The sequence below is a fragment of the Myodes glareolus genome, chromosome 9 (assembly GCF_982192425.1).
Source record: "Myodes glareolus chromosome 9, mMyoGla1.1, whole genome shotgun sequence".
In the NCBI taxonomy this organism is placed as follows: Eukaryota; Metazoa; Chordata; class Mammalia; order Rodentia; family Cricetidae; genus Myodes; species Myodes glareolus.
Genome location: NC_142034.1, coordinates 28002805 through 28025526, shown reverse-complemented (window position 1 = coordinate 28025526; position 22722 = coordinate 28002805). Strand labels below are relative to the sequence as shown.

The 22722-nt window shown below is 47.4% G+C and overlaps 3 protein-coding genes across 7 annotated transcripts in view; 2 read left to right on the top strand and 1 right to left on the bottom strand.

Moving 5' to 3' along the window:
- Lrrc59 (leucine rich repeat containing 59) overlaps positions 1–6833 on the top strand; it is a 15467-nt gene extending 8634 nt beyond the window's left edge. The window contains exons 5-7 of the mRNA XM_048446952.3: positions 698–770; positions 3695–3868; positions 4910–6833. Coding sequence (XP_048302909.2) covers positions 698–770; positions 3695–3868; positions 4910–5157 — 495 coding nt within the window. The 3' untranslated portion in view covers positions 5158–6833. The remainder of the gene's footprint in view (positions 1–697; positions 771–3694; positions 3869–4909) is intronic.
- Eme1 (essential meiotic structure-specific endonuclease 1) lies at positions 6610–15828 on the bottom strand. Of its 5 annotated transcripts, none has more exons than XR_015003770.2 (10): positions 15695–15828; positions 12562–13358; positions 12345–12475; positions 10012–10098; positions 9801–9919; positions 9501–9621; positions 9071–9186; positions 7442–7631; positions 7030–7192; positions 6610–6908 (listed from the first exon to the last, which is right to left on the bottom strand). XR_015003770.2 is itself a non-coding variant. In XM_048446947.3 (10 exons), exons 2-9 carry the CDS (start codon positions 13331–13333, stop codon positions 7044–7046), a joined length of 1713 nt encoding a protein of 570 aa, XP_048302904.2. In that variant the 5' UTR covers positions 13334–13358; positions 15695–15828; the 3' UTR covers positions 6610–6908; positions 7030–7043. The 5 variants fall into 5 exon arrangements, 4 of the variants coding, with proteins under 4 accessions (XP_048302904.2, XP_048302903.2, XP_048302908.2 ...); XM_048446947.3 differs by having other exon boundaries at positions 7030–7220; XM_048446946.3 differs by having other exon boundaries at positions 6610–7220.
- On the top strand, positions 15746–22722 carry Mrpl27 (mitochondrial ribosomal protein L27). The gene is made up of 4 exons (XM_048446953.2): positions 15746–15838; positions 18685–18810; positions 19194–19261; positions 22344–22722. Exons 1-4 carry the CDS (start codon positions 15799–15801, stop codon positions 22548–22550), a joined length of 441 nt encoding a protein of 146 aa, XP_048302910.2. The 5' UTR covers positions 15746–15798; the 3' UTR covers positions 22551–22722.

The following is a 22722-nucleotide window of genomic DNA, read 5'->3' as shown; positions in this document are numbered from 1 at the left end:
TCCTTAGTGAGTCAGTACTCAGGTCTCAGTTTCTTACTTTCTGTGGTGTGCCCTGGGCACATCAGTTTGTCTTGATTTTCGCCCTTTTGTAATAGAAATTCAGTCAGTCATTCATGGGTGTCCATTGCCTCCAATCTGTCATACATAGCCACTTGCTTATGAACAAAACAGTTCCTGCCAGTGACTTAGCTGGTGTGCTGGCTCATACCTGTCACGACTGCCACACATGCAGGGCTAGCCTGGGATACTGATCACTACTTTATTTCAAGAAATGGAAACCAAAGCCAGAGGGAATTCCAGCGTATGAACAGGAGCAGAAGGAGAAGGGTCGGGGAGCATGTTCAAAGGAATGCTGTCTCCCTGGGGAAAACTGGGAGCCACTGGGTAGATGATGGGAACTTGTCCCTGTGAGTGTGGTGGGAATGATAGAACTTCTCATAGATTCTAGTTGGTGTTGCTTTTTCCTGGAAAGTTTTTTCTGGCAGTCTTAATGAACTGGAGTCACATGACTCTTCTGTGATGAAGTATTTAAGGTATAAAAGATAGAATTATCTCCACTGGTCCTGTCCTACATTCAGGGCCCCTGATAGTCTAGGACCCTGACGTGAACAGTCTCTTTCCTGAGACTTGAACAACATGAGAACATGAGCTGTGAGGACTGCTACCTGAGTAGCTCAGAGCCTCTTCTCTCCTGCAGGTCTTACAGCACATGAAGGCCGTGCAGGCGGATCAGGAACGGGAGCGGCAGCGCCGGCTGGAAGTGGAGCGAGGTAGGTAGCCATCCTTCTAGTCCTCTTCCCCTTCCTTAATCAGCCAGCAGTCTTAGGTTTCCGGAACAGGATCTATAGGAGGGTACTGCAGAGTATGTGTATGTGGGGGCCGGGGCAGAGGGCACACAGCATGGGACAGTATAGTGGCATCATGCTATCTGATGCCTTTCTCCATCCAGGCTTCTCTGCCGGGCTCACAGTCAACAAACAACTACTAATGTCTCTGCTTTGAGTTGGCCATCCTCTGATGGTAAAAAGGCACCTTCAGCATAGCTGGAGCCAGGCACATGGGCGCATATCTATCATCTCACTATTTGGGAGGCCTGGGCCACAAAATAAGACCCTCATCTCAGAAAGCAAAACCCAAAGTAAAGAACCAATGAAATATAAATACCAAAATAAACTTCCACAAACAAAACAAATTGCTAGAGCAGATTCACCTCCCTTTTCAAACCCCAGTATGAAATCTTCTCTATAGGAGGAAACTCCTTGGAGTTTTCAAGCCTGAGGTAGGACAGATGTCCATGATTCTGTTTTCGTTCTGTTAGAGTCTTCTGTGTGACTTCACCATCCTGTGGGACCACAGTGCCTTCTGCCTTGTCTTCATGACTGTGCCATCCCCACATATCTGTCCTCTACCTCTCAGTTCAGGATCTTTTTGAAACATAGATCAGATACTGCTATGGTGTGCTTAAAACTCTTTCTTGGCTTTCCACTGAATCTAGAATGGCGTCCCAAGGTAGTGGGGTGGCCAGCCTCATCCTCCACACAGGCGAGCATGCCATTAAATTAGCCTGTGCGCACTTTCTTTGGCAGCACATAGACTACAAGTTAGCCATTGCTTTGCCTGAACACACTAACTATAGTTCCAGGATGTTCAGGGTTATATAGAGAGACCCTGTATGAAACCAAACCAAACCAAACAAACAAACAAACAAACAAAAAAACCCAAACCAACTCCGGCAGCAAAAACAAAAAAGGCGATGAAGGTGGGGATAAGGCAGGTGGAGGCAGGTCTGGGAGGAGTTAGGAGGAGGGTGAATGTGATCTAAATACCTTATATGAAATTATCAAGGAATTAATAAAAAATCATAGATTTATTTATTATGGGGTCTCATTATTTAGCCCTGCTTGGAACTCACTGTGTAGACCAGGCTGGCCTCAAACTCACAAAGATTTGCCTGTTTCTGTCTCTGGAATGCTAGGATTAAAGTTAGGTGCCACTACACCTGTCCTAAAAATATTATTTTTCAAAGACAGCAAGCAGGCTGGAGACATGGCTCGGTGGTTGCAAGCACTGGCTCCCTACTCAGGGAGCTGAGTTTCATTCCCAGCTCCCTGGGGTGGCTCACAGCCATCTGTTATGTAGTTCCAGGGGACTTGACACCCTCTCTGGCTTCCACAAGCATTGTATACACATGGTACAATGCACATGAAACTAAAACTAATCCTTAAAGAAAATAATGCAACCATTAGAACTTGCCTGTCTTCTCTCTGCATCTCAGCACCCTGTGATTTTTGACTGGCTGGCTGACTTGTAAGCTGCAGTGGGAGAAAGGACGTGCACAGTAATGACTACTGGCAGTCCCTGAGCTCACCATACGGGAGTTACAACTCTGCTTGCTATGTGCATAGCTGCTGTGGCAAGACAACTCACTCCTGCTTATCCACTCCTTGCCAGCACCAGGTCCCTAGAGGCTGGGTGTGGTCTGCTCTTGGCATTCTCTGTGCCCAGCCGGACACTGGTTGTTTGCATGAAAAGGAGCAGTGGGAAGCTACTGTCCCGATGGTACTACTGTTCAGCTCCACTATGGATCCCCTAGGCTTTCAAGCCTTAAAAGGGCATTTAGCCACCATTTTGTGGTATTCTGACTTTAGAAACATGTATTTTAGGCTTCTAAATGACTAATTTGAAAATGCATTTTTAGAACCAATAATTTGGAAGTGGAATACCTCATGTAAGCACACATGAAGTCAACCTGAGCAAATCTTGTGTTGAGCTGATTCTTTCTGAATCACGCTGGTGTAACTTTTTATTTAGAAAAAGATTGCACTATGACCCTGACATGTCTTCCTCCCTGTTCACACTCATCCCACAGAACCAATATCTCCATTGTATCTTTTCTTTATAACCAGGAGGTTCGGCCCTCTGTGCACTTTTGTTCTTTTTGTGGAGGGAAGTTGTTCTCCAGGCTGGTTTTAAAACTCCCAGGCTTACAGTCGCCTACCCTCAGCCTTCTGACAACTTAGTTATTTACTGTGTGTGCCCACAGTACACATGCGGTGGTAAGAGAACAATTTGTGGGAGTCTGTTCCCTCCTATGTGGGACCTAGGGATAAAACTAGGTCATCAGGGGCTGGAGAGATGGCTCAGCAGGTAGCATTGACTGGGAACTGAACTCAGGACCTCTGAGAGAAACTTTGGTTTTTCGAGATGTGGTTTCTCTGTAGCTTTGGAGCCTATCCTGGAACTAGCTCTTGTAGAGCAGAGTGACCCTGAACTCACAGAGATCTACCTGCCTCTGCCTCCTGAGTGCTGGGATTAAAGGCAAGCACCACCACCACCTGGTCAAACTTCATTTTTAAGTGTAACTTACTTGACCTCGGCTGGTTTTCAATTCATTGCGTAGCCGAGAGTAGCCTGGAGCAGATGATCCTCTGCCTCAGCTTCCTGAGTGCTGGGAGTACATTTTTCAAAGATTCTCCCTTTTTAGCCCAATCTAGCCTGAAACTCATAATCCTACACATCCCTCAGCATCTCTCCTACCCTAAATGCTGGAATTACAGACCTGGATTCTCTTACAGTTTCTGTGTGACCCATGGCATAAAAGAAAAGGCAGATGAATCCACACTTAATCGCTTGTGTAGACAAGCTGCTGGGGGTTGTGTGAGAGGAGTCATGTTTTGAATGCAAACTGTTGCAGAGGCAGAGAAGAAGCGGGAGGCCAAGCAGCAAGCTAAGGAAGCAAAGGAGCGTGAGTTGCGAAAGCGGGAGAAGGCAGAGGAGAAGGAGCGCCGGCGGAAGGAGTACGATGCCCAGAAAGCTTCCAAGAAGGAGCAGGAGAAGAAGCCCAAGAAGGAAACAAATCAGGCCCCAAGTAGGTTTGCTTTCTGTTAGCAGCTTGCAGCAGGGGCGGAGTGGTGGAGTGGTGGTTTGTGTCCCTGTGCTTATTTGTCCTTGCCTTGAGCAAGTCACCTAATGTCACTACTACTTGTTTGCTAAAGGTAGGGGCCAAGACTGTTTGCCAGCAGGCAAAGAGTAAGTGAGAAAAGCACTCAAAGTTCCTGCCTAAATTGGGCATTGGGCGTGGTGGTACTTGGGAGGTGGAGGTGGAGGTGACTGCACTCAAGGCCAGCTTGGTCTGTGCTCAAGTTTCAGGACAGCTGGAGTGATGGAGTGAGACCCTGTTTCCAAACAAACAACCCCATCCCCTTTTTTGCTTAAAATTTCAAGATGTTTCTCATTAGAAATTAATGGGCATGTTGACATGTTTGTACCTTAACACCAGGCAAGTAGAGGCAGAAGGGTTGTTAAGTTTGAGCCTAGGCTGTGTGTGGGGTGATCTTAGAAAACAGCCACCACACATGATCGTCCAGGCATGAGCTACCACCCTGGCTGATCTTTTTTCTTTTTATAGAGACTGGCATTATGTTGCCAGACTTTGTGCAGTTTTTCCTTTGGAGACAGCTACACTATAGCCCAGAGTGTCCTCAAACTTCTCGTAATGCTTCAGGCTCCTGAGTGCTGGGATTACAGACCTGTGCCACCATACTCGTTTATACTTCTTATATAACGGTGACATTTTTGATATTAATAATTTGGACCCACTCCCCCTAAGTGGGTGGCAGTCTACCCTTTTTGAACACCCCTGATGAGCTTCGTGTGCTCCGGAGGACCCCAGATCATCTCCCTGTTCCAAAGAGAATGGAAGACCCTGGGAACTGAGCTGCAAAAGGCAACAGAATGAATCCCATCGTACATAGTGCTTAGAGACCTTGGGGAAGACTGCATTTGCATCTCTGAATAGCAGGGGATTTAGCTCTCATTTCTAAAACATCTGTTCAGGACTTAAGAAGGGAGTGGATCTGCATGGATTCTAGAATTGCTCTCTACAAACTGACTTATTTTGTCTCTCCAGAATCTAAGTCTGGCTCTCGCCCTCGCAAGCCACCACCCCGAAAACACACTCGCTCCTGGGTTGTGTTGAAGGTGTTGCTGCTGCTGCTGTTGCTGTGTGTGACAGGAGGGCTGGTTGCATGCCGGTTGACAGGGCTGCAGCAGCAACCCCTCTGCAACAGCGTGAACACCATCTACGACAATGCCGTCCAGGGCCTGCGTCATCACGAGATCCTCCAGTGGGTCCTCCAGACCGACTCCCAGCAGTGAGCTTGTCCTCAGCACCCCTGCCTCCCAGCCTCGGAGCTTGGATTCCTATGGAATTGGGTTCTGCTGGACACAACCTCTTTTTAGCGTCAGACCTACCTGCCATCATCAAATGGCTGCTGATTGGTACTTGCGATCTCCCCTTTATAGGATGTCTTTCTTCCTTGTCAGGGTTCCCTGGTGGAATGAGGAGAAATGGAGAGGGGAGGACAAGTTACCTGCATGCCTAAAGGAGTAGGCTTGGGGCGGGGAGGGAGAAGACATAGGCTTTTCTAGTCACACAAGGCTGTGTAAGGCAAGGTTCCTTTCTACTAAATGGCCAGCTGTCACTACATTTATACTTTTGTATGTCACAAACCCTTTCATTCCTTCCAGGTAACCAGGACAGATTGGAGGACAGTGTGTTACTAGGGACTAGGAATACTTGGGTAAATCTAACCTAAGCTGGAAGGGTGGAGTAAAATGTTTCCTTAAAGATCTCAGACATGTGAGCATTTTAGTAACATACAAAATGCCTGGCTGTGGAGATGACTTCTTTGCCATTGGTCCAGTGTAGCACTTTGAGGCAGAGCAGGAGAGGCCGTCCATGACTTGCCCACAGTATTCTAGCTAGTCTAAAGCAGAACCCAACTCTCACTCCAGTTTTCTTCCTTTCCCTTGGTGTCATTTGGCCTCCTTTATATAATACCCAAGAGAATGAACTCACACCAGAATCGTCTCAGCCGAAGTTATTCTTTCGTAATAGACAAGTCATGCCACCCACAAATAGATCTGCTATCAGGGTCCTGGGAAGCTCCTATGGAATTTTGCCTCAACTTAAATGGCTTCCACAAAATGGCAGCAGGCCAGTCTCCTTGCCTCAATTTAGAGCATTAACTCCCCAATGACCTGGAAGCACAGAGGCAGATCTCCACAAAAGCTGCACCGGGACAGCTCCGCCACCAGTACTTGGTGTGATGAAATACCTCAGAGGCAGCCTAGAAACTTGATTTCAAAGAAGCAGGTTTAGAGTTGATTCTGGACCTGTAACAGAAGGGAAGGAGTAGAAAAGTGGGAGCCAAAGGGAAACAGAGTCACATGGTGGTGCTGTAGAGTGGTACATATACATAACTAAGCATTAGCACAAACCAGGGCAGCACCACCCACCTTCCTGCTGCTACAGAAAGCATTTTTGCCCCCCTTCTTCTTGTCTCTTCACAGCAGCTGGATGAAGGGATCAGAAACAACCATGTCTTGGTGCTTATTTGCTAAAAACTCCCGATAAGTTTCTCGACTCTCCCCTAAGGGACCAAGTACCTGTCACAGTTCAGAGTATAGCCCTAGTGGCCCATCTGGACAGGTCTGACACTGGAAGAAAGGCCTCTGTCTTCTCCTCCTCCAGACAGCTCTGCCGTGTAGGTCCACACCTTACTCAGAATCACTACACATTCCTTTAGTCTTCCTTCAAGCTCCAGAGCCATTGGTACAAATGCTTTATTGAGAAAAAGTATATACTACATACATGACATCATGAAAACAGGAGTCAGCCTGGTCATAGTTCCCTGGCTGGTTGAGGCAGCTCCGTGGCTGAGCCTAGTCAAGCCAACCCACAGGCAAGAGTTCACTCTGACTTCGAGATTTGATGCTTACTCTTTGGATTTCTACAATTATTAAATCCATGTCTGAGTGGTCTGCCTTTATCCTTTGTGTTGTGAGGGTCGTCCGGGGCAACGTGGGATGGTTGGTTGTCCATGGCGTCTGGTTTGCAGTAAGTGCTGGTGGAGGTAGATTGCAGTGTATCACCGTCTCTGCTCCCACAAGGAGACTCCACCCCTAACTGTACCTAGGAGGTACTTTGGCCCTCTCTGCTGTCAAGTCAAGGATGGGGAAATTCACCCTGTGCTGTGGAGTCAGTCAACACTGTCTAGGATGAGATCTGGTTGTAGTGTAGTCATATGAAGGTAGATCCGCCTGGATAGTTCTGGCCCAACACGGCGGGAGGTAGATGTCACACCTTCTCCACGGCGTACCTGTATGTCAGCCAGCAAATTCTGGCGTTCTTGCTCAGAAAAACATCGCTGATAAGCCTGGAAGTGGCAAATGACCTTTTAACCCCATACTACCCACCCACCCGTGGCCATCCCTTGGTTCAAGAGCCAGGGGATAGGAGGGTAGTTAGGTCAATTTGAGGCAGAAGAAAATGTCCTTTCTCAGACCAGATAACCCACACTGCTGACCTACATTCCTAGCCCCTCAATAGAAGCTCCCCTAGGAATTCTAGAGAGTGAGGGCCCCCATAGCAATATACCTGCACCAGGAGCCGTGGGGAGGGATAGGCATCCACAATAGCGCTGGCCATTTCCAGACTGACTCGGTTCAGCTGCTGAATCTGCCTCCTCCAGATCGCTGCAAGTCCCCTACCAGCTGGGTCCACTTTCATCCCTCCAGCCCAGTCTTTCTCCAGGCAAAAGGAGAAGTTGGTTTGATCCCGGAGCTTCCTGCAAGAGCACCATTGGGGACCTGAGTGCCTCTCCTACTTATTTGTCCCCTCAACTGTGGACTGAGAAGTTCTCCAGTGACCTGGAGGTAGACTATAGTGTTACATCAGGCCAGTTTGGGTCTCTTTGTTCTCAAGCATAGTGTTGGTTGCAGGTTCCCATTTAGTTGGGGGTGGGATGGGCTAGAGAGATGGTGACTCAGTAGTTAAGAGCCCTGACTGCTCTGCCAAAGTAGATTTGATTCCCAGCACTCACATGGCAGCTCACTATTACTGACTCCAAATCCAAAGACTCTGATGCCCCCCCTACCCTCCTTGGGCATTGCACACCCATACAGGCAAAACACCCATACACATAAAAAGGAAAAATTGCATCTGGGGTCCGAGGGAGTAACTGAGTGGGTCAAGTGCTGCGTCTGTAACCCCAGAGCTACAGAGGGGTTATGGGTATGAGACAGGATCCCTGGAATCACAGGCCAGCTAGCCCTACATATGTAGTGGCAAAGGAGTTCCTACATTTTCAGTAAGACCTGAACCTGAGGTTATTGCCCACAATCTCATACATGTGCACAAACACATATACACATGCAAAAAGATTAAAAAACAACCCCTGTGCCGGGCGGTGGTGGCACACACCTTTAATCCCAGCACTGAGGTGGCAGAGGCAGGCAGATCTCTGTGAGTTCGAGGCCAGCCTGGTCTACAGAGGGAGTTCCAGGACAGGCTCCAAAGCTACAGAGACCTGCCACAAAACAAACAAACAAACAAACAAACCTAATTCTAGTCCTTTTCACTAGAGAAGGTAATAAGTTTTTTTTTTTTTTTCCTGATGTTAAGGTGGGGTTGTAGGCAAAGGGGACTGAGTAATGGGCAATTTGGATACTATTTCTGGTTCTTACTTCCTGGGGGCTTAGAAAACTCAATCTCAGTTCTCCGTTCCTTTAATATAATAAAGCACCTGAACAGGGTTGTCTCTGAGGTTTATGAGTTTACAGTTTTGACTACCTGACTTGCTGATCTGAATGAATCCGAGTAATCCAGCATCAATTTATACAATAGACTTGCCTCTAAGTTAAAGAGAATATTATTAAAAAGGGCTGGAATTTAATGTGTATGAGTGTTTGCCTCCACGTATTTACTTACTTGCCTGGTGCCCTCACAGGCCAGAAGAGGGTCTTACAGACAGTTGTGAGCTGCCATGTGGGTGCTGGGAACAGCCTGGGTCCTGTGCAGGAGCAGCCAGTGCTCTTAACCACTGAGCCATCTCTCCAGCCCCCTAGATATGAGGCTTTTGCCAAGGATCTCCAGCATAAGATAGGGTTCTGCCTAAAAACAGGCACTGGGCTGGTGGCAGTTTGGGAGAAAGGCTTATTTTCTCTGGCTGTAAGAACCAAGGGAAAAGCAAGACCTAGAGTGGAGGGCATACTCCCTGTCACTCACTTGAAGGGAGCTTCAGCCACAGCCTTTGTAAATGCGCAGGTAAAGTCTGCCAGCTCTTTCCAGCTCTGCACCATCTGCGCCTGGGCTTCTGTATGTAGCTGCAGATCCACCAATGCCTAGGAAGAGTGGAGAGACTGGTTGGAAGTGTTCTCAGTGCTCCCTGAAACTACTCTGAACCTCTTGGCTCCACTTACCCCTCTTTCCTACTCAATTCAAGGTAGCCAGAAGTGCCAGTGAGCCTTTTTTTGGTCTCAGTTGGAAACCTAGTTAGATAACCAGTGAGCACTCACCTGACCTGGGCAACCGGATTTTTTATTTATTTTTTTGTTTGTTTGTTTTTATTGAGCTACATATTTTTCTCTGCTCCCCTCCCTTCCCCCTTTGCCCTCTTCTGTGATCCCCCATACTCCCAGGCAAAAGGATTTCTTACCTCTTCCATGTCTAACCTGGACATCATGAGCCTTGTGCTAGACTCTTGTCTCTTCTGCTGCTTCTCTTTGGCCTGTTTATTTGCCATTCCTGATTTCCTTTTCCTTGGAGGATTCTGAGCCCTGGAACAGCAGCCCGCTACTGAGCCAGGCAGAAGTGTTGCCAGACTATTGACCAGCATAGCCTATGGCTTGTCAGGGACACCATCTTGCGGAATGCCTTGCAGCCAGGGTGAACAAGCTCCCCCTTGATAACCCACGCCCTCCCCTTTAAGGCCTGTATCTACAGGGCATATCCATACCTGAAGCATTTCTCCTGGTCCACAATCACCAATGACAATGCTTTCCCTGTCTTTGCTGTGACATCAGTTACAAAGCCCTGAAGTGTCTCCTTCCCTTTCTCGGTAATGCTGGTACTTCCCTGCATAAAGTGGCAGAAAGGGCATTAACACTGGTTTCTTGGGAAGAGGCTGGCACCATTCCATGCCTCAGTTCTACCCCTGCCCCGCACACCTGCTTTACATTGTAGACCATGGACATGAATGCCTCTGCCAGGAGCAACACCAGGATGGTCGGCTCTTCCACCCAGTCTCCTCTATCCTGCCAAAGACCAAGAGGACAGCACGGGGAAGGTCAGCGGCTGTGGTTCCTGTGGGCGAGCTGGATCTCTGGGGGAATGGCCCTGTGTAGTAGTCTTTCCTTCTTGAATGATGTCGTGGTGGCCAGAAAACCCACCTGTGGTCTGGTCCCTCCCTCCCTCAACTGTCCAGCACTATTCACTGCATCTCAGAGACAGAGTATGAACATGGGCAAGATGATTCGGGGGCTAAAAGTACTTGCCACACAAGGCTGAGGACTGGAGTTTGATGCCTGGAACCCATGTAAAGGCGGAAGGAGAGAAGTGGTGTGATGCCACAAAGTTTCCACATGTACACAACAATAATGCATTTTTAAAGTTGGGAGTGGTGGGGGGCTGGAGAGATGGCTCAGAGGTTAACAACACTGACTGCTCTTCCAGAGGACCCAGGTTCGATTCAATTCCCAGCACCCACATGGCAGCTCACAACTATCTGTAACTCTAGTTCCAGGGGATCTGACACCTTCATACAAAAGCACATTAAAACAACAACAACAACAAAAACCTGGGAGTGGTGGGGCACACCTTTAACCCCAGCTCTCAAGAGGCATAGGTAGGCAGATCTTTGTGACTTCAAGGCCAGCCTGGTCTACATAGAGAGTTCCAGGGCAGTCAGGGCTACACAGAGGGACCCTGTCTCAATATTCATTTTTTTTTTATAAAAAAGGATTGCCAAGCATGGTGGCGAATGCCTTTAATCTCAGCACTTGGGAGGCAGAGGCAGGTGGATCTGAGTTTAAGGCCAGCCAGGGCTACATACAGATACCCTATCTCAGAAAAAAGGGGTGGGGCATTAGTGCTGTGTATATAGGCAGTGTTTGCCTAGTATGCATGAAGCCCTGGGCTCCATCCCCAGCACCACCGGGGAAAAAAGATAAAAAAGAAAACCTCCATTGGACCAAGGGCTCAGTCAAACCCAAGGTTGGCTTCAGGGCCAACCATCCCACAGTAACAAGGTGCTGAGGAATGAATGGGAGCAAGACTTGAACAGTTTTCTCATGGTCCCTAGAACCCAAAACAAGACTCCTAACACAGCAGGCAGGGTGCAGGTGGAGGAGCTCTGGGGTCTAGTTCCAGCCGTGAGCGTTCAACTCTTCTGATCCCATTTCCCTCCCTGTGAAATGTGGAGATTTCAGGACAGCTGTAACGGGAACATAAGAGACTGTAGAGTGTCTTCCAAGATAAACTGCTCTATCAGTATAAGAAGTTTTGTTTGTTTTGGGACAAGGTCTCAATACATAGTGGCCTGGTCACTATATATAAATGAGGCTGAGTTTCATACTTAGAGATCTACCTGCTTTTGTCTCCTAAGGGCTGGGATTAAAGTCATGCACCACCATGCCCAGCTATGAATACAGTTTTGCTGTTAACACAAGATAAATGTGTAGGTGACTGTCCTAAGTTACTGAGAGAGAGGGAAACAAACATCTTAAGGCTTTGTTTTGTTTCTAAATTACCCCCCACCAAGACAGTGTTTCTCCATGTTACAGCCCTAGCTGTCCTGAAACTCGTTCTGTTGACCAGGCTGGCCTTGAACTCACAGAGCTCCACCTGCAGAGTGCTGGGATTAAAGGTGTGTGCCACCACCACCTGGCTCATTTCTAAACTCTTGAAGGGCAGAGTAGATTCACAGATAGGAGGAATAGTGGGAACGTAAGTAACGCAGAGACCCCGGGATTGAGGATGACTGTGTGCTGCAAGCCTACTGGATGCTCGTGGCAGATTGTCTCACTGAGACCCTCCAACAGGGGCACGTGATGTTCCCGACTCCTCCACTCTACAACAGGCAACTGAAGCCCAAAGATGCATGATGACCTGCAGAGTCCAGCAGTCGAGCCACGAGGATTTAAACGCAGTTACTCTGATACCAAAGCCCAGCTAGAGAACTAGGGATTGCACACAAATTCTCTTCCCCGTCCCACCTTGACATCACATGATCCCCAGGCCCTTGGGTTCCCAATTAGGAACCTGAGTGGCACACTCAAGGGAAAGAGAATGAACTCTGCCTGTTTATTTCCCAGGGTTGCCTATAATAGTGTTGACCCTCTCATCCTTCTGGAGTCTGCTAATCACTGCCTCACCTCATCCCTTCAGACTTGGGGACAGTAACAGTTTTGCCACTCAAGTCTCAAGCAGGGGCAGTACAGCAGTTTATCCTGCCATGCTAGTGGGTGAAGGGGAAGGAGAACCTTCAGCCGGAGGCTCATACCTCTTCCAGTTCTGTCCTCCTCCTCCTCCAAGTGATACTTCGAGGCACGGCCTGGGCTTCAATCACACAGCTGCACTCCATAGACTGCAGTGCTCCCAGGAGCTGCCCTCCACCTTCCATCTGTAAAAGCACTGCAATAGATTAGAAAGGGCTGGTCATAGGGGAGTCCAGGACACAGTCCGCTGGGCTCAGGGGGGAAGCTGGAATCTGCGAGAACCTGGATCCAGCACCACCACAATGTGCTTCATGCATTCCTCTGGCCTCTGGGCTTTCAGCCAATCGACCACTGCTGTCTTCTTTTTCTTTTCAAGCTGTGTTGGGGTGTTTTCCTTCCTGCTTGCTTGTCGTGGCTGCCAGCACCCCTGAGCGCCGCTTCTCTGGACCTTCTGACTGTGCTTGGTTCTCTTCTGAGGTAGAGGGATGTCAGGAACTGGATTGGTTACTGCCAACACACTGCAGGCCGACTGGTACGCTGGAAGTTGATGGCCCAGGCTGTCTAAGACAGAGTCCCCGTCATTTGCTGGGCTCTTCTCTAAGGCATTGTGGAGAGGACCATCAGGGATCTTTGGGAATGGCTGCTTTTTCCAGTCACCCTGTCCACTTGTACCACATTGATGATCCGAAACAGTTCTAAGTGAGGAGCTAGAGCGCTCAGGGTTCAGCTGCTTGTGGGTCAAAAACTTACACGAGATCCTCTCAGCCAGGGGGATAAGCACATCTTCATCCTCACTTCCGCTGCTTAGCACTCTGATGGGCCCTGCCTGTGTGGGAGCTTCAGCTGCATCTAGGACAAACGGTGGATCCTCCAAGCCTGGTGAGGGAGGACAGGAGGCCTCAGAATCTGAGGTGACAACCACTACATTCTTTTCCCTTTGAGGCTGATTCCTGCCAGCTGAAGATGGCTCCTTCTTCAGAAAGGCAAATGTGGGCAATTCCTCAGAATCACTCTCCGAGGAAAGCAGCGAGAGGGATGGCTTTGTTAGCGCCATCAACACATGCTATTAAGTTAATTGCCTAAAAGGAAAGATGAGAACATACATGAGACCATTCAAGTTGATCCACCAGCGGTGCTCATGTGGCCAAGCTTTATGAAAATAAATATGTTAAGAGAATCAGAGAAATAGGACATACTCCAACAGATTGATTAATCTGGAACTCAAAATGGCCACACTGGTATGCCAACAGGATCGCCGCTTTAAAACCTTTCTAGGCCATGGTGAGTTATAATCAAAATACAGTTACTATTACAAAACTTTAATGCAGCTGGGCAGTGGTGGTACACGCCTTTAATCCCAGCACTCAGGAGGCAGAGGCAGGTGGATCTCTGTGAGTTCGAGATCAGCCTGGTCTACAGAGCTAGTTCCAGGACAGGCTCCAAAGCTACAGAGAAACAAACCTGTCTCGAAAAACCAAAAGAAAAAAAAAACACTTTAATGGAAATACTAACAAAACACAATGCTAGCCCCTTGCTGATCTCTGCATTTGACATAGCTTTCTGTTTTGTCTTTTTGAGAGTGTCTGATGTAGCTCAGGCTGGCCTTGAATTCATGTGGCTGAGAAAGACTGTGAACTGATCTCGCTGACTCTCACTCATAGTGCTGGGACTACACGTATGCACAATAATTCCTGAGTCCACATGGAAATCATGAAAAAACTTTCTAAAAACATTTATGTATGTGTGTGGGCATGTGCATACCCCAGCCCACATGCAGCAACCAGAGGACTCTCAGGAAGTTGGTTTTGTCCTTCTACGATGTGAGCCCTGGGGGGTTGAACCCAAGTCATCAGCCTTGGCAGCAAGAACCTTTTACCCTTTGAATCATCTCACTGGCCCCTAACATGGAGATCTTTCAAAAGAAAATAATAAATAAAAAACATGCTGGTGCTGGAGAGAAAGCAGCTAAGAGTTTATGTGGCTCTTACAGAGGACAAGTCCAGGTCCCAGCACCCACGTTGGGCAGCTCTCACAACCACTGTAATTTCAGCACCAGGAGGTTTGATGCCCTCTTTTGACCTCCACATACACATAAAATAAAAATAAATGAATTTTTAAAAAACATAGGCTAATAACATGACACGACAAGCAAAGATGCATGATGAATGTCACCTAGCCTGACAACCCGAGTTCAGTCCCAGAACCCCAATGGTGGAGGGAGAATTGACTCCTAAAGGCTGTCCTTTGGCCTCCACATGCATGCCTGTGCACATATCTGAGTGTGCTTGTGTGCACAAACATACACACATTGAAAAAATAATATTTCACATACTTTTTATTAGAATTCACATTTGTAAGTCACATAAACAGTTTATATTATTTAAAATATACTTTAGGAGTTCAAGTAATAGTTCAGTGGTGGAGTGCTTTCTCAGTATGAATAGGGCCATGCATGGGTTTAATCCCCATGATTACACTTAGCAGGGAAACAAACAAATCCCTCATACAGATTAATGGGGTTTGATATATTTGTGTTGTTTAACCATTACCATCATCTAATTCCAGAATGTCTTCATCACCACAAAAACAAATTCTATATAAACTGGGCATGCTGGCGCACAACTACAATCCCGCCTTTCAGGAGGAAGATGCAGGAAGATATTTGAGTTCAAGGTCGGCCTAAACGACAGAGTGAGACTATCTCAAAAGAGAGATTCCAGAACCATCAAAAAGTCATTGCCCATTCTTTCCCTATCCCAGTACCTAACAACCAAAATAAAGTCTATTGTCTCTGCATTCTGTATATTCATCTATGGCACAGTATGTGCCTTTAGTGGCTGATATCTTTCACGTTCATGCTTTCAAGGTCCTTCTGTGAAAGTACTGCCTTCCTTTTTATAGCTGAATACTATTCCACTGTGTACATAGACCACATTTTGCTTATGCATTTATTGCTTGATGGACAGTTTGCTTCCCTTTCTTGGCTACGATGAATAATGTTGCTACAAACACTCATGTACAAATATTTTAAATGAGTATGTTTTTACACTTCTGCTATGTATCCTAAAGCCTGCCTGAACTGCTGGGTTACATACAAGAGTTGTTCTATCAGCAAATAGTGACTGTAGGTGTGGCCCAGGATAATCCTTGAAAGATTTCCTTCCTGGATCTCGGTTTCTTTAACACAATACCAATAATTTAGGTTTGAAGGAATTAAATGAAAGTGTGCATCTATAACCAACCATCTTAGCATAGAATCTGGCTGAGCCTCATCCTGGACCCTCCCTAGGCTTCGGGTGACTCCCGCAGTGGGACGAATGTCCGTTCCTGACATGGTCCCCGCCTCTGAGGCCAGCGGTCCATCGTAGAAGCCCCCAGAGGTGCTGGTCACAAAACCCAGGAGAACGGCGCTCACCTGCTACTGCTCCCGCCACTCTTTGAATTGTACGCAGGATCCGGAAGTAGAGTTTCCGGTAGCGGAAGCAGATTTCCCAGCCCGGAAGCGAATGCGAAGCAAACATGGCGTCTGCAGTGCTTGCCCTGAGGACGAGGGCAGAAGGTATCTCAGCGCTGTGGTTGTTGTGGGGCGAGCCAGCAGGGAGGCTGGGAAATGGAAACTAGATCCAGGGTGGACTCTGGATGCCAAAGGAGAGAGAGACTCACGACCTTTGGAGGTCGGCTGTCTCTGGTCACGTGACTCCTGGTGGGCGGTGCTGCCGGAGTAGGCTGAGAGCGTTTCTTTAGCTACCTCATCCTCCCCCACCTCCCCGGGTTTAGTGGATTCCTTCGTTTATGAAGAAGAGTCAGTTCAAAAAAGTTCATCGAGGACTTAGCTTTTGTTTTTGTAATGTAGTTGCTTCTTAGTGCTGAGTTTTCAGGTGTATATGACCATGGCTCATGCTCAGGTCTGGTGAGAGAGACGCTGTGGAAAGTATCAGCATAAAGATTAACTACAACCCCCGTGAGTTCAGTAGGTACGACAGTAAACACGTAAATAACTTAGCTGTACTTGTGATGAGCGCAGTGGAGAGTCCTAGATTAGGTCTTCAAGAAACTCTTCTGAAGACCTGAAAGGGAGACCTAACCATCTGCGGAAAGAAAGCAAGACAGTGGCTCGATCCAGTTTTATATTTTGAATAGCAAGTTAAGAGGGGACGGGCTAGATGCAAATAAATAAACAGGAATGAAAAGGAAATCAGGTGGGGCCAGAAATGATAGTGTTTGTAATACCTACACTTAGGAGCCTGAGGCAGAAGGATTGTCTCAGGTCCAAGGCCAGCCCGGGTTGCAGTCTCAAAAACTACAAATAAATAAAATAGCCATCACGGCAAACCATGGAAAACTGGACTAGTATCCTTGCTATAAGATAATTTGGCCAGGATATTAGTGGTGCTGGTCGTGAACTTGGAGGAACGTGGATGAATATAGCATCTGTTCTGAAGATGGACTCCACAAATCTTACTGGTCTGTGAAATGCGGGAAAAGTAGTAACCCGCAGGTTCTCCTTGTTTCTCACAAGAGCAAAGATTAATGATGAAGCAATGTAGATGAGCAAAACGTCAGTCACCCATTAAGTCAGTGACTAAAGCCAGGTAGTGTGTGCCTATAACTGTAGTTTTTGTGTGAGGATGAGGCCTGGGGATTGCAAGTTCAAGGCCTGCCTGGGCTACAGAGAGAAAAAATAAACATAGATGTTTAAAATTAGAAAGATTCCAATGGTGGACATTGAACATGTCTCTGTAAGTTCTTTTTTTCTTTGTTTTGTTTTGTTGTTATATATATATATATTAATTGGTTTTTTGAGACAGAGTTTCTTTGTGTAACAGCCCTACCTGTCCTGGAACTAGCTCTTGTAGACCAGGCTTGGCCTCAAACTCACAGAGATCCACCTACCTCTGCCTCCCAAGTGCTGGGATTAAAGGCATGTGCCACCACCGCCCGGCATTGTTTTGTTTTTTGAGGTAGGGTCTCACTATGTAGCCCAGACTGTCCTACTGAAACTCACTCTATAGACCAGACTGCCTTGAACTCACAGAGATCAGCCTCCCTCTGCCTTCTTAGTGCTGGGATCAAAGGCGTTCATGTGCCATTATGCCCAGCCTGGTCTTTAAGTTATTATCTCTAGCCCTGTATCCCAGTGAGTTTCTTGTGTTTTCATGAGAATTTGAGAAACCTGGGTAACTGGCACTATGAGTTTATACTTGAAACCCCCATAAAGCTTCTCTACAGATACTGACTGAGCTAAAAACAGACTGCCAGCTGCCCATGATAGCTTGCAGTTTATGTGTGTGTTTTGCCTGTGTGATGTATGTGCACCATGCTGTGCGCCTGGTACCCACAGAGGTCAGAAAAAGCCATCGGATTCCCTGGAACTGGAGTTACCGATGGTTGTGAGCCACTGCATGAGTGAATTGAACTGAGGTCCTCTGCAAGAGCAGTCAGTGCTGTTAGCCTCTGAGCCACCTCTCCAGCCCCATTTGTACGCATTTTAGATAATGTTCTTTTAGAAGTGTTTTTATTCTTTGAGAATTTTATTCATTTGTATAATGTATTTTGACCATATCTACCCCTTCCAACTCCTCTCATGTCATTTTCCTTTTAAAATAAACGTTGTTGAGCACGTTGGGATAAGGGGAGAGTTCGGATTAGTGCTGATCTAGGTTGAACATCTGATCTTTCTGAAATGGCCCGCCTCCTGTCAGAGGCCCTGGCAGGCTGCTGTCCTGTTGTACAGTTGACAAGTGCTCAGTGGGTGAGTGGCTAGCCAAGAAAGTGGTCAGTGGCGCTGAAGCAGAAGCCGCTTTGCCTGCCCCGTTATCTGGCCCTTCCCTAGGGCATGAGACTGAATTTTGTTTTGTTTTGTTTTTCTAAAACAGGGTTTCTCTATGAAACAGTCCTGGCTGTCCTGAAACTCCCTTTGTAGAATAGGCTGGCCTCGAGCTCACAGAGATCCACCTGCCTCTGCCTCCCCAGTGCTGGGTTTAAAGTCATGTGCCGCCACCGCCCAGCTGAGATTGAATTTTGAAGCAGGCTGCTCTCTGGTCTCCACTTCTGTTTCTATGTCCAACAGGACTGAATGTGTCGGGAGCCAGAGCACACAATGTTTATTTCTTCCTCCGCTTATGCTCATTGCTTGCTCTTACTCGCGCGCGTGCACACACACACACACACACACACACACACACACGCCACGCTTACCTATTCCAGGCATGAATTGCTCTCTGCCCGGCATTCTCTGAACACCATACACTGACCTTAGCTCATTCCTGCTCCCTTCGTTCATCTTTCATCTCTCTCATCTCCCTTACTGCTCCTCAGCTTAGCAAATGATCCACAGAGACAAAGAAAGCGCATCCTGTTTGGAGCCCCCTCACAGCAGTGCTTCTGTTTGCTCTGCATTTACAGCCCTTTTCAGCCCCAAGACAGCTACCGCTCTGGCAGTCAGATATGCGTCCAAGAAGACAGGTGGCAGCTCCAAGAACCTGGGTGGGAAGTCACGAGGCAAACACTATGGCATCAAGAAAATAGAAGGTGAGGGTGTGCCTTCATTTCTGTTTTCCAGCTGCGACCCATGGATGCTGTCCTGCGCTTTCTTAGAAGAGCGGAACTGCCGTGCAGTGCCTCGCCTGTACCCTCACAGTTCACCATTGCATGGGCTCCACATCGAAGGGGCAGATGAGATCTAGGGAGGGGTACGGGGCCCCATTGAGTTCTGGTTTCTTAGCCATGCAACCAAAAAGAGGCTGCTGGGTGGTGTGTGTGTGTGTGTGTTTTGCTATTTATGTAGGATCATCTTGGAGGATTTTGCAGGAGCAGGCTTGGGAGGTTAGTGATAGCCCTTGATTTTGCAGCATTTTGCTGTGCTTCTGGGATCACTGGTGCTGAGTCAGCTCAACTGTGGACTTTTCTTTTAGGTTACTATGTTCATGCTGGTAACATCCTTGGCACTCAGCGTCAGTTTCGATGGCACCCAGGCGCCCATGTGAGTTGCTCTCGCTCTTCCTCCTTTTCTTTCCTAGGCAGCCTTTCATGTTCATCTGTCCTGGGCCCATCCCGATGAGGTGGATGTCATCTCTAGTTTATGGCTGAAATGCCAGAGGCTCAGAGAGTGGCGGAACTCTATTTAAGCTGAAATTTGCCTAACATTAGATCATAGCATTAGATCTGGGCCTCATTTTTCTTTTCCATAGAAAATGGAAGTGGGTTATATAATGTAATATATGGGGCATTTGCAGCTGCCTGAGGACCTAGAAACAATATGCGTAAAATGCAGTTATCTTTTGAAAGTGACAGACTTCTTACTGATGCATTTGCTTTTCAGTGTTCTTATCAATTTGTAATTTTAAAACATTTCCCTTCTCATGACTCAAAAGGAAGAAATATTTTTATTCTACTAGAATTAGATTCAATAAATACTTTCCTTCAGTTAAAAACAACATCAAAGGGGCTGGGAGATGGCTCAGCTTTAAGAGCACCTGGGTTCAGTTCCCAGCACCCACACGGTGAGTCACAAACATCTGTAACTCCAGTTCTAGGGGATCTGACACCCTCTCTGTCCTCGGTGGTAGCAGGCATGCAAGTGGTACACAGATATACATATAAGCAAAACACTCACATACATAAAATAAAAATTTTAAACATCAAGTCCAGCATGATGGTGTATGTCTTCAACCCAGGACTCAAGTCAAAGGCAGGCAGATCTCTGAGTTCGAGGCCAGCCAGAACTACGGAATGAGACCCTATCAGCAACCCGTACTCTCAACTCCCTCCCAGAGAAAGGTTTTGGATGTGAATAATAACAGTAGAAGTGGATGTGTTTGAGCTAAATATGCTGCAAGTTTTTCATGGTCCATTCATTCCATCCTTAAGATGACCTTATGAACATAGTAGGGAGTTTATCCATGTTTTGCAGACATAGAAAAGTAACTTGCCAAGATCATGTGGTATTTAGCAGAGCTAGGATTTGAACCATATTATTATTGTTTTTTTATAAATAAATGTTTGTTTATTTATTTATTATGTATACAATATTCTTTCTGTGTGTATGCCTGGAGGCCAGAAGAGGGCACAAGACCTCATTACAGATGGTTGTGAGCCACCATGTGGTTGCTGGGAATTGAACTCAGGACCTTTGGAAGAGCGGGCAATGCTCTTTGTTGGGAGCCACCTGGAGGCTGTGTCCTGGTGTCTGATCTCGGCTTTTTCTCCCGGGCTTTCAGCACGTTGCTGGGCGCTTCCTTCTCAGGGTCCCCCGGCGTAGTTGTCAGGGTCCCTCGGCGTCCTGGGGTTTCGAGCACCAGTTGCGGCGCGCATCCTGACCAGCAGGAACGAACGCCACTAAAAACGAGAATTTCTTCCCTGGTCACGTCTTTATTTGGAGCATTCCGTTGAGGAAAATTGGGGGAAGGGAAGATAGAGCAGGGACAAGAGAAAGCTTAGAGAGAGGAAGTAGAGTCCAGAGGCAGCTGCTTTTAAACGGTGGAGAGGCTTGAACGCTGTCCTGATTGGTTAATGCCATTCTGCTGGTCTGAGCATGTGCAAGCAAGGGTGCAGACAAGGGTGCTCAGCCCCATGCGGCCAAGCCAGGTATACCTCCAAACTGCAGGACCACCTGTGCCTCCAGGTGGCTCCCAACAGCTCTTAACCTCTGAGCCATCTCTCCAGCCCCTATTATTGTTGTTTTGTTTTTATTATTATTTTGTTGTTTGTTTGGTTAGAAAGGGTTTCATTATATTGCCCAAGCTGGCCTTGAATTCTCCATTCTCCTGCCACAGCCACCTGAGTATTGGTTTACAGCTGTGTGCCACCTCTTGTGGCTTGTGGACTTGTGTTTTCAGTCAGAGAGAGGCACCACATAGTACTAGGCTGGGTGGGTAAGACTTGCCACACATCTGTGTTCTGTTGTTTGTTTTTGAAACAAGGTCTCCTTGCTATGTTCCTCTAGGTCTGGAACTTTCCATGGATCCCAAGCTGGTCTTAAGATTGCAGTGATCCCCTCCTAAGTCCTGGCAAACATTGCAGGCATGCACCACCATGCCTTTCTTCCTCTTTTCTTAAAAAATATGTCTGTCTGTCTGTCTGTCTCTCTAGCCATCTAGCTAGCTAACTATCTGTGTCTGTATGTGTGGATATCCTAGGAGCCAGACAAGAGTGTTGGATCCCCTGGGGACTCCACTCAGGTCCTCGGGAAGAACAGCAAGTGCTTCTAGCCCTTGAGTCATCTCTCCAGCCCCTCGGCTTTTACTATACATTGAATTTCAAGTTGTGAAAGAAAACAAGTATAGGCAGTTTTAAAAAATCTGTATTCAGGAGCTGGTGAGGTGGCTCAGAGCACTGACTGCCCTTCCAGAGGTTTTGAGTTCAATTCCCAGCAAGCACATGTTGGCTCACAACCATCCATAATGAACTCTTGTGCCCTCTTCTGGCCTGCAGGCAAACATGCAGGAGGAATACTGTAAACATAAACAAATCTTTAAAAATGCAAAAATCTATACTAAATATGCTATTTATGAAAACACTTAACTTTGTAGTATCTGGAAAAGGGGTTGGAAGTATCTAATGCACTAGGTAAGAAATGAGTTCTGATATAATGGTGTAAAAAGGTTTTTAACCTCGGGACTTAACAGTAAGCACTCACTGTGGAAGCTTGGTGTGTATTAGCTGATGTCATTATCTTATTAGCATCTCGAGTACCCATGCAATCTTGATCTCTATTCTCCATGGAATCTGAACTTTCTAAGTGTAAACAAAGCATGCTGTCAGAGGCAGTGATTGGTGGTGTCTTTGTGGGCCTGGCTTGGGGATCTCCCCGCTGTGGCTTCTGACAAGCTGTGTGGACATTACTGCTGTTACCAGTGTCGGGGCTGTTTTCTGTTCCCTCCTCTCTTATGGAGTTGGTGAAGGAGCAGAGGCAAAGAAGTGCCAAGCAGTGGGAAAGGGAAGCCTGAGAGTGGCCTCTCAGAGCCTGCCCTTCTGCTCCAGACTGCGCTCTGAAGGGGAAGTCTGGCCTAATCCCTGGGGTGACCGCCTGTCTTTCTCCAGCTGACCAGCTCTGTGTGTTGCAGGTGGGACTTGGGAGGAACAAGTGCCTCTATGCCCTGGAGGAGGGGATAGTCCGCTACACCAAAGACGTCTACGTGCCCAATCCCAACAACTCGGAAGCTGTGGATCTGGTCACCAGTCTGCCCAGGGGAGCTGTGCTCTACAAGACTTTTGTCCACGTGGTTCCTGCCAAACCTGAGGGGACCTTCAAACTGGTAGCCATGCTTTGAAGTCCCTTTGAGACCACTGGGTGGGGACTGGAGCCAGGTCACAGGAACGTGATACAGGGAGTCAAGGGCCAGATTGAGGACATGGTCCCCAGAGAAGAGGCCTTGGATGGTGACTGCTGGAGACCCTTTGGTAGCGCTGACGTGAGCATCAATAAAGCTCGCTGGAGCCCTG

Bases quoted from the DNA above. Each gene is read 5' to 3' on its own strand.
- Eme1 (XM_048446946.3), bottom strand. From the start codon at position 13,333: ATGGCGCTAACAAAGCCATCCCTCTCGCTGCTTTCCTCGGAGAGTGAT. The intron at 7,632-9,070 runs GTGAGTGACAGG...GTGCTCTTGCAG, and splicing joins GTGGCTGAAGCTCCCTTCAA to GAAGCTCCGGGATCAAACCA. The intron at 7,221-7,441 runs GTATATTGCTAT...TGCCACTTCCAG, and splicing joins CCCCACGGCTCCTGGTGCAG to GCTTATCAGCGATGTTTTTC.
- Mrpl27 (XM_048446953.2), top strand. From the start codon at position 15,799: ATGGCGTCTGCAGTGCTTGCCCTGAGGACGAGGGCAGAAG. The intron at 15,839-18,684 runs GTATCTCAGCGC...CTGCATTTACAG, and splicing joins CCTGAGGACGAGGGCAGAAG to CCCTTTTCAGCCCCAAGACA. The intron at 19,262-22,343 runs GTGAGTTGCTCT...TGTGTGTTGCAG, and splicing joins GATGGCACCCAGGCGCCCAT to GTGGGACTTGGGAGGAACAA.